Below are 11,594 nucleotides of genomic sequence, written 5' to 3' on the forward strand. Positions count from 1 at the left end.
ATCCTACTTAAAAATAGATGGTCTCAAAAAAAAAATCTGCAGTATGAATTCAGGGCGAAAATGATATCATGAACTCAAGATAGGTGAATGTGAAGTCAATTCTTCTTGAGATAAATGTCCTCAACTTACGAAAGACCATGCCACCTGAAGAGGTCCTTGGGGGATTTCTGTCAAATTTGAAATTAAAAAAAACTCGATATCAAAATTAAATAATTGACAATTAAATATATAAAACATGTCTTTGTTATGAACATGCAATATTCATACTTAAATGTCTGAATTTTGTTATTTTATATGAAATGAAATCAGTTAAGGCCCTATCGGAACCCACAGGGAGTCCTTAAGAATTATGAAAATATTCATGGACACATTTCAACGACGGGTGCTAAGATGGTTACATAAATTGAAATACTATAAATGTATCGAAAATTTAATTGTCTTCACATAACTTTCCTGACAAACCTAAACCACAACTTATAGCCACTAACGATGCTCGCCTTTGTAGCTTTGACCGTGTTTGTGCAGAGTGTTTTGGGGGGAAACCTAGTAGAGGTTCTACAAAACGATGGGGAGACGACTTTGATAGCTCTTGTTAAACAAGCGGGTCTGGCCGACGCTCTACTGTCAGGTATGCTGTTTTCAATAATTTAATATATATTATACGATTTAATTATTGAATTGTTTTGTCTGAGCGGAATTACTAGAAAACTCAAGGGGAGTTTTAAATTTGTTTTTAATTCAAATATTCAAAATAATAAATGATACAATTCGAGAAATGTTTCACCCATTTGCCTTCAAAATGACTGGACCTTGCAATTTGTCATTCAAAATAGAACACTATGTAACTACTATTAAGTTTTTCCAAACCACTGGTCATGATTACTGCCTTAAACATAAAACATATTCGTGACATTTTACCGATTACAAAATAAATGATATAACTCATTTGAAAACAAAAAAGTGAATCATGATCTATGCGAATTTAAAAATCTCATTACATCATTTTATGACTACATGTATACCCTAAACATCTAATGACAGTAAACGTTGACTGAAGATAGAAATGATTTATATTACAAATGATTCAAATATAGAGGGTTTTTCTGCGTATTATCTATGTAAACAAAATTCACTTTCACGTATTTTTAAATTAATGATCATTATAATAATGCATGAAATTCAAGCAACAAACAGATTCGAGATAGTTCACCTGGATTTATAAGAAACTTTAAATTCTGACCATGTGCTCAATCTCTGATAACAATATAATCTGAACGAGAAGTGATTACTCATTCTAATTTTCTGTTTACTATCACAGGAGAGTACACTATATTTGCTCCAACAAACGCTGCTTTCTCCAAACTTCCCCAGTCTGTCCTTGACGGTCTACAGAGAGATACCACCGCTTTGGCAAATATCCTAAAGTACCACGTGGTCAAAGGTTCCATTCACAAGGCCGATGCATCCAATGAGCTTCAGTTGGAGACTTTGGCTGGAACCAAAATCAGATTCAACATCTATAATCACAATAACGTATGTGTTTTAAAGTTGTTTTTTTTTGGTGAAACTCAAATAAATCAAATCTATCTTCTCATAAACAATCAATCAAACTACATAGACATTTTTTGTTTGTACGTGTAGGTTGTTACAGTGGAAGGATCCAAAATCACACACTTCGACCTGACCGCCTCAAATGGAATGGTGCACGTCATCGACACCGTGATGATGCCTCCTTCAGGAAGCATTGTGGATTTGGTGGCTGGCAACAGTGACCTGAGCACTCTTTTATCTAAGGTGCAGTCAGCTGGATTAGCCGGGGCACTACAGGGTTAGTTATTATAGATGTTTTTAAATTTTATTTCCTAACATTACTTAAAAAATGAATATTTATTATTCTCACTATTTCATGCAGGAGATGCTCTAACAGTGTTTGCACCAACCAATGCTGCGTTCAATAGACTTGGCAGTCATGTTTTGGACAATCTTAGAAGAAACCCACAGCTTCTAAAAGGCATGCATTTCTCAATTGATATCTTATTTGCTTATGATAACAAGTTAAATTAAGAATGCAGTTAAGATCTCTCTTTTTCTCTTTAGAAATTCTGGAGTACCACGTCGTTCCTCACACTGAATACTCAGCTGGATTGTACAACCGAGAATACCTCAGAACTCTTGATACTCACCATGACGTCATCAGACTTGGAGTCAGCAGTAAGTATTCAAGCTTATGTTATTGTCACCTTTACTGTTATTTTAGAAATATGTGCATCGTTTAATTAAATAATACAATAAATTTTTCTCATTCCAGGTACTAACGGTGTTGTAATTAATCTCCGTTCTCACGTGACACAAGCCGACATCAGCGCCACCAACGGTGTTGTACACATCATTGATCACGTACTTATTCCAGCCCGTTATCTTTTCTCTGCGATATTGGGGAAAAAGTAATCATCTGAACAAACCATTTTAACATTTTTGAAGCCATGTCTCCATTGAATCACACATTTTTATTGTATATACTTGTTATTGAATATGCTTGTTATTTTCATTGACTGAAAACGTACTAAATTTGTAATAAACATTGACAAAAAGTGAAAATATTTTTTATGGTTGTTCACTACTGGTGACTTGATTTACACTGAGCAAAACGATTTCATGAAAATTTTAACTTGAATACCTATATATGGCTATACTGATGCTTAAGAATAACGGCACAAAATCACTTCAACGCAAATTGTTAAATCTGCGATTGTTTTGTAAAATTTTTCATCAGAATGAGTTTGATTCTTTAATGTTTGAAAAAGAAACCATCAAGAATATTATTTCACTAATTATTTTTCTTAAAATTTGAATCCCTCTGATATTAACTTGTTTTTATATTCACACGAATTCTATAGCGAAAACAAAAATGAAAAATGTTTGTTTTTAAAATAAAGATAAGAAAAAGGATGTTTTTAAAACAAATATTATTTTATTGAATCTAATAACAAATGACATTTGATCATTATTTCTATTGACACACTCAGATAACTTACACAAGCTATAGTTATGTTATTTCACATCGATTGTATCTGACAACGTTCTGATAAATTCTTTTACACATTTCCTTTCGGCTTTTTTGGCCAGTATTGGCTATAACATATCTAAATTAAATGTAATTAGCGGTTTTTTTTATTCGGCAAGTAGGGGGGTTGGAACAATTGTCTAAGCTTCAAATGTAAGTGATTATTAAAAAGTATATATATCTTACTTTATCATTAGTTTAGCTCCAGTCTATTTGCACCGCCTAAAATATTTTCCTGTGCTGTAGTTTTAGGAAGGTGAAAACTTAAACCATGTGATTTATAGCTTTATTGAATTAAAAAAGAACATAAATCGAGACAAAATTTTAAAAAATTATTATATGGATAATCTCGTTTAAATCATTTACTTTTTCAACCAAAATCCCCCCCCCCCCCCCAAAAAAAACATAATTTTCTTGGTTAGTCTTTTTTAATGATTGCAAGGGCATCTTTTGCTTTTGTTTCAATCTTAACTTGAACATGTAGTTTTTAGAAAAAACAAAAAAAAAAAAAAAAAACAATTCAAATAACAAAATTGGCGACGATGCATATGTATAACGGAAAATGACAAATCAATAATTTTATGAAAATAAACACAGACGTCAAAATTTGCTTTGATTGTAAAATGTGGTCAATGAAGTTGACAAAATTTCAAAGATAACAGTTCTTGAAGTTATGGCATGACATCGTTATTTTCGCTAAATTATCCGTGAAATCAAAGATAAAACAACGCTCACAACGTAGTAATTTAGAATGTCACAATAACACAACAGAAAAAAAATGATCTTCAAAAGTAAATAAATTGATCTTCAATGCTATTACATGTATTAGGATAATTTCCTTCCTGGCTGCATTCAAAGGGGGGGGGGGGGGTGGGTGTTCTATAAATGTTTCTTCTTCTAAGATTTTCATGTAGGTATAGTAAATGCGATGTTGTTGAAAAGTTAATGTTTTATAGGAGTAAAACATATTCTGATTCATTCACGATTAAATTCTAATATGTCTTTCCTTCATTCAAGGATGAAAATAAGTTACAAAAGATTTACATGTATAATCGTTACTGGTAGTGGATCATTCAAACAAATCCAAGCCAAATCTGTAAAAGGATTTCTCATGAAGAAGGTTGTAGTTAAAATTTATTGTATTTAGAGGCATTACATGTTCAAAGTGTTGCGAAGTAAAATCAAAGAATACAAATAAAAGCAAACAGAAAATAAATAGTTGTGAACAATGGCTCCACATTAACTTCAAAAATTCAATCATTTTATCCTAAAAGAGTGAAAGGTCTGAATAGCTCATCAGCAAAATACCCTTATTCATGTACACTGCCTATCTCGCAATGCATTAGCGACTATTTCAATTTCTTCCTCATACATCTACATATTTAAGACATTCAGATATCAAGTTTCTAAAAGATATAATTTTTTTTCACAATTAATGATTGTTTAACGGTTATAAATAAAAAAAAATAAAAACGTAGGAAACGGTCGGTAGATACGTTGCCCCATCTGACTCGCACAAGAGCTCGTATCATTAAAAGCTTAATGGAATGAACGCCACATGTCAAATGGCATTGGCGTTCATTCGTCCGATCACCTGATCAGTCGCGGAATCCTAGTGTACAAGAGTTGCACATAGGCGCAAGATATACAACAAGATTTAATACATTTGCATCTTACAACGATCGCTCTAAATCGAACATAGCGCGAATACTTTTTCATATGTGATTACTGTATACAGGAAATATTTTCCTCGATTTACTTCCACCCTTTTCGCCCTCGTTGTCAACCCAGAAATTTAGATCTTGGCGAATTCCAATGTCTTAAACGTATCTCTCTTTGAATACAGCTTTGTTTCGAAATATTCAGAACAGAGCAAAACCATTTAATTTGCAAGTCAAGACGGGGAAAAATAACACAGGGCGAAAATAAGCCCCATTACAGTTTTTTGGCAGCATTTTACTATTGAATACATTGTTAATTTTGCTCATCCACCAATTGCTAAAGAGTTCTTCATTCACCGCTTCCTTCACCCTCCCCCTTCCACCCCACCCCCATCCCCCGAAATGCTGGGTGCTTGAGAGATAAGGAATTTTGACATCTACATTCAAAGAATATAAAAAAAATCCAATCTTGGCGATAAATAAAGCAAAATTTAAAACGTTTGACATGTGTCGATAAACGTGAAAATGTGATTACAGATGCCACACGTATCTCTAATGAAAGTATCAGTTACTTGTAATATCATGGATCCTGAACAGTTTTTCACAAGAAACCCACCGCAATATAATATTAGTATTTGGCATTAGTGCATGCTAGACATATTATTATATTTAATATCATAATGACTTTTTGATTTGTTATCTTGATACTTTTTCCATGTTTTCATTATAAAGAAATTTAATAAACTTGTTAAAAATATTGTACCTGTGTCCTTTAAAGATCATCTTGATTATTGTTCACATGAAAGATTAATAAATTTTTTTTTTAACGTTTCACAATAATCAGTGTTTGGTATATTGATTTGCAAGATGATTCTTAAAAGTACAAAAATATTAACGCATTTCAGTGCAATCATTATCAATAAAACGACAATTTTTCTAAAAAAAAAAACCCCTTATTGGTTCATCTACACAGTATTATAACTTCCATACATTTGAATCATTGATAATTTTTGTGTGTAACAAATACAAATGATCCATGTGGTAGAACAAGAAACCTATTTATATACTTCATTTTCATACTTTGACTGAGAGAGAGAGAGAGAGAATGAGAGACAGAGATAGAGAGAATGAGAGAATTACCATACCATTAAAAAATTATATCCTCATTCTATCTTTTATTGATGTCCATTAACAAGAATTAGTTTATAACAAATTTTTTCAGTTAATGATATGATTACCTTTCAAAATAGACAAATCCTACTTAAAAATAAATGGTCTCAGAAAAAACTCTGCTGTATGAATTTAGGGCGAAAATGATATCATGAACTCAAGATAGGTGAATGTGTAGTCAATTCTTCTTGAGATAAATGTCCTCAACTTACGAAAGACCATGCCACTTGAAGAGGTCCTTGGGGGATTTCTGCCAAATTTGAAATTAAAAAAAAAACTCGATATCAAAATAAAATATTTGACAATTACATGTATAAAACTTGTCTTTCTTATGAACATGCAATATTCATACTTAAATGTGTGAGTCTTGTTATTTTATATGAAATGAAATCAGTTAAGGCCCTATCGGAACCCACAGGGTGTCCTTAAGAATTATGAAAACATTCATGGACACATTTCAACGACGGGTGCTAAGATGGTTACATAAATTGAAATACTATAAATGTATCGAAAATTTAATTGTCTTCACATAACCTTCCTGACAAACCTAAACCACAACTTATAGCCACTAACGATGTTCGCCTTTGTAGCTTTCACCGTGATTGTGCAGAGTGTGTTTGGAGGAAACCTGGTAGAGGTTCTACAAAACGATGGGGAGACGACTTTGATAGCTCTTGTTAAACAAGCGGGTCTGGCCGACGCTCTACTGTCAGGTATGCTGTTTTCAATAATTTAATATATATAAGGCGATTTAATTATTGAATTGTTTTGTCTCAGCGGAATTACTAGAAAACTCAAGTGGCGTTAGTCAAGGGGAGTTAGTTTTAAATTTGTTTTTAATTCAAATATTCAAAATAATAAATGATACAATTCGAGAAATGTTTCACCCATTTGCCTTCAAAATGACTGGACCTTGCAAATCGTCATTCAAAATAAAACACTATGTAACCACTATTAAGTTTTTCCAAACCACTGGTCATCATTACTGCCTTAAACATAATACATATTCCTGACATTTTACCGATTACAAAATAAATGATATTACTTAATTGAAACCAAAAAATGATAATAATGATCTTTGCGAATTTCAAAATCTCATTACATCATTTTTTGACAACATGTTTACCCTAAATTCCTAATAACAGTCAACGTTGACTGAAGATAGAAATGATTTATATTACAAATGATTCAAATATAGAGGGCTTTTTTACGTATTATTTCTGCAAAACTCCCCCAAAAAGAGCAAAAGAAAAAATAAATCAACAAAAAATCCAATCCGATCGACTTCCTGAATTTGGTCTGCAAACAAAATTCACATTTACGTATTTTTACATAAATGATCATGATGATAATGCATGAAATTCAAGCAACAAACATATTCGAGATATTTAACCTGGATTAAGAAGAAACTTTAAGTCCTGATTTAACTATGGGCTCAATCTTTAATAACAATAATCTGAACGGGAAGTGATTACTAATTTTCTGTTTACTATCACAGGAGAGTACACCATATTTGCTCCAACAAATGCTGCATTCTCCAAACTTCCCCAGTCTGTCCTTGACGGTCTACAGAGAGATACCACCGCTTTGGCAAATATACTGAAATACCACGTGGTCAAAGGTTCCATTCACAAGGCCGATGCATCCAATGAGCTTCAGTTGGAGACTTTGGCTGGAACCAAAATCAGATTTAACATCTATAATCACAATCACGTAAGTGTTTTATTTCTTTTTGTAATATCCAACTTTATCAAATCTATCTTCTCGCATGCAATCAATCAAACTATATAGACATTTTTTGTGTTTGTACATGTAGGTTGTTACAGTGGAAGGATCCAAAATCACACACTTCGACCTGACCGCCTCAAATGGAATGGTGCACGTCATCGACACCGTGATGATGCCTCCTTCAGGAAGCATTGTGGATTTGGTGGCTGGCAACAGTGACCTGAGCACTCTTTTATCTAAGGTGCAGTCAGCTGGATTAGCCGGGGCACTACAGGGTTAGTTATTTTGCTTGTGTTTTTATACATGTTTTCAAATTTTATTTTCTAACATTACTTAAAAAATGAATATTTAATATTCTCATTATTTGATGCAGGAGATGCTCTAACAGTGTTTGCACCAACCAATGCTGCGTTCAATAGACTTGGCAGTCATGTTTTGGACAATCTTAGAAGAAACCCACAGCTTCTTAAAGGTATGTATTTCTCAATTAATATCTTATTTACTTATGATTACAAGTTAAATTAAGAATGCAGGTAAGATCTCTCTTTTTCTCATTAGAAATTCTGGAGTACCACGTCGTTCCTCACACTGAATACTCAGCTGGGTTGTACAACCGAGAATACCTCAGAACTCTTGATACTCACCATGACGTCATCAGACTTGGAGTCAGCAGTAAGTATTCAAGCTTATGTTATTGTCACCTTTATTGTTATTTTAGAAATCTGTGCATCGTTAAATAAAATATACAATAACTTTTCCTCTTTCCAGGTACTAATGGTGTTGTTATTAATCACCGTTCTCACGTGACACAAGCCGACATCAGCGCCACCAACGGTGTTGTACACATCATTGATCACGTACTTATTCCATCCCGTTATCTTTTCTCTGCGATATTGGGGAAAAAGTAATCATCTGAACAAACCATTTTGACATTTTTGAAGCCATGTCTCCATTGAATCACACATTTTAATTGTATATACTTGTTATTGAATATGCTTGTTATTTTTATTGAGTGAATACGTACTAAATTTGCAATAAACATTGACAAAACGTGAAACTATTGTTCTGGTTGTTCACTACTGGTGACTTGATTTACACTGAGCAAAACGATTTCATGAAAATTTTAACTTGAATACCTATATATGGCTATCATGATTTTTAAGAATAACGGCACAAAATCACTTCAACGCAAATTGTATAATCTGTGATTGTTTTGTTAAATTTTTCATCAGAATGAGTTTGATTCTTTAATGTTTGAAAAAGAAACCATCAAGAATATTATTTTACCAATCATTATACTAGAAATTTGAATTCCTTTGAAATGAATTTGTTTTCAAATAAACACGAATTCTATAGCGAAAACAAAAATGAAAAATGTTTGTTTTTAAAATTAAGATATGAAAAAGGATGCATTTAATACAAATATTTTTTTAGAGTCTAAAAACAAATGACATTTGATCATTATTTCTATTGACACACTCAGATAACTAACACAAGCTATAGTTATTTTATTCCACATCAATTTTATCTGACAACGTTATGATAAATTCTTTTACACATTTCTTTTTGGCTTTTTTGGCCAGTATTGGCCAAGAAATATCTAAATTAAATGTTAAAACTTTTTTTTAATTCGGCAAGTACGGGGGTTGGAACAATTGTCTAAGCCTCAAATGTAAGTGATTATTAAGAAGTAGATACATCTTACTTTATCATTAGTTTAACTCCAGTCTATCTACACTCCCTAAAATATTTTGCAATGCTGTAGTTTCAGGATGGTATAGTTTTTTTTAATGATTCGAAGGAGACACTTTTTTCTATTGTATCAATCTTAACTTGAACATGTAGTTTTTAGAAAAAAAAACAAAAAAAAAAAACAAGCCAAATAACAAAATTGGCGACGATTCATATGTATAACGGAAAATGACAAATCAATAGTTTTAGGAAAATAAACACAGAGGTCAAAATTTGCTTTAATTGTGAAATGTGGTCAATGAAGTTGAAAAAATTTAAAAGATAACAGTTCTTGAAGTTATGACCTGACATGGTTATTTTTGCTAAATTATCCGTGAAATAAAAGACAAAACAGCGTTCACAACATAGTAATTTACATATGTCACAATAGCGCAACAGTAAAACAAATGATCTTCAGAAGTAAATCAATCGATTTTTAATGCTATTACATGTACTAGGATAAATTCCTTCCTTGCTGCTTTCAAAGGGGGGGGGGTGTTCCATAAATGTTTCTTCTTCTAAGATTTTCATGTAGGTATAGTAAATGCAATATTGTTGATAAGTAAATGTTTGATAGGAGTAAAACATATTCTGATTCATTCACGATTAAATTCTAATATGTCTTTCCTTCATTCAAGGATGAAAGAAAGTTACAAAACTTTTCCATGTATAATCGTTACTGGTAGTGCATCATTCAAACAAATCCAATTCAAATCTGTCAAAGGATTTCTCATGAAGAAGGTTGTAGTTAAAATTTATTGTATTTACAGGCATTACATTTTCAAAGTGTTGCGAAGTAAAATCAAAGAATACAAATAAAAGCAAACAGAAAATAAATGGTTGTGAACACTGTATCCACATTAACTTCAAAAATTCAATTATTTTATCCTAAAAGAGTGAAAGGTCTGAATAGCTCATCAGCAAAATACTTCTTGTCATGCGCACTGCCTATTTTGCAATGCATTAGCGACTATTTCCATTTCTTCCTCATACATCTACATATTTAAGACATTCAGATATCAAGTTTCTAAAAAAAATAATTTTTTTTCACAATTAATGATTGTTTAATGGTTATAAATAAAAAAAAAAATAATAAAAACGTCGGAAACGGTTGGTCTATTCGTTACCCAAGCTGACTCGCACAGAAACTCGTATCATTGAAAGCCTGATGGAATGAACGCCACACGTCCAATGGCTTTGGCACCCGTTCATTCGTCCGATCACCTGATAACTCGCGCAATCCCATCACATCATGTAACAACAATCGCTTTCAGTGTACAAGAGTTGCACATAGACGCAAGACATACAACAAGATTTAATACATTTGCATCTTACAACAGTCGCTTTAAATCGAACTTAGCACGAATACTTTTTTCATATGTGATTACTATATACAGGAAATATTTTCCTCGATTTCATTCCACCCTTTTCGCCCTCGTTGTCAACCCAGAAATTTAGGTCTGGGCGAATTCCAATGTCTTCAACGTATCTCTCTTTGAATACATTTTTGTTTCGAAATATTCAGAACAGAACAAAACCGTTCAATTTGCAAGTCAAGACGGGGAAAAATAACACACGGCAAAAATAAGCCCCATTACAGTATTTTGGCAGCATTTTACGATTGAATACATTGTTACTTTTGCTCATGCACCAATTGCTAAAGAGTTCTTCATTCAACACCCCCCCCCCACCCCGAAATGCTAGGTGCCTGAGAGATAAGGAATTTTGACACTTATATTCCAAGAACGTGAAGGAATCCAATCTTAGCGATAAATATAGCAAAACGTAAAACGTTTAACATGTGTCGATAAACGTGAAAATGTGATTACAGATACCACACGTATATGTATCTCTAATGAAAGTATTAGTTATTTGTAATATCACGGATCGTGAACAGTTTGTTTTTCACAAGAAACACACCGCAATATAATATTAGTATTTGGCATTAGTGCATGCTAGACATGTTATCACATTTAATATCATAATGACTTTTTGATTTGTTATCTTGATACTTTTTCCATGCTCTCATAATAGAGTAATTTAATAAACTTGTTAAAAATAGTGCACCTGTGTCCTTTAAAGATCATCTTGATTATTGTTCACATGAAAGAGTAATAATTTTTTTTTAGAAAATGTTTCACAATAATCAATGTTTGGTATAAGTTGCAAGAGGATTCTTAAATGTACAAAAATATTAACGCATTTCAGTGCAATCATTATCAATTAAAGGACAATTTTTC

At 32.4% G+C, this 11,594-nt stretch overlaps 1 protein-coding gene across 1 annotated transcript; it reads left to right on the forward strand.

Annotated features, from left to right (window-relative positions):
* Positions 1-383: 383 nt before the first annotated feature.
* Positions 384-8,680, forward strand: LOC128193176 (transforming growth factor-beta-induced protein ig-h3-like). Its single transcript, XM_052866485.1, has 11 exons — positions 384-628; positions 1,319-1,533; positions 1,642-1,828; positions 1,913-2,011; positions 2,098-2,211; positions 2,309-2,397; positions 6,461-6,608; positions 7,394-7,608; positions 7,712-7,898; positions 7,997-8,295; positions 8,392-8,680. The coding sequence occupies exons 1-10, from the start codon at positions 490-492 to the stop codon at positions 8,146-8,148; spliced, it is 1,545 nt and encodes a 514-aa protein (XP_052722445.1). The 5' UTR covers positions 384-489; the 3' UTR covers positions 8,149-8,295; positions 8,392-8,680.
* The last annotated feature ends 2,914 nt before the right edge of the window (positions 8,681-11,594 follow it).

The sequence above is a fragment of the Crassostrea angulata genome, chromosome 7 (genome assembly GCF_025612915.1).
Source record: "Crassostrea angulata isolate pt1a10 chromosome 7, ASM2561291v2, whole genome shotgun sequence".
NCBI lineage: Eukaryota > Metazoa > Mollusca > Bivalvia > Ostreida > Ostreidae > Magallana > Magallana angulata.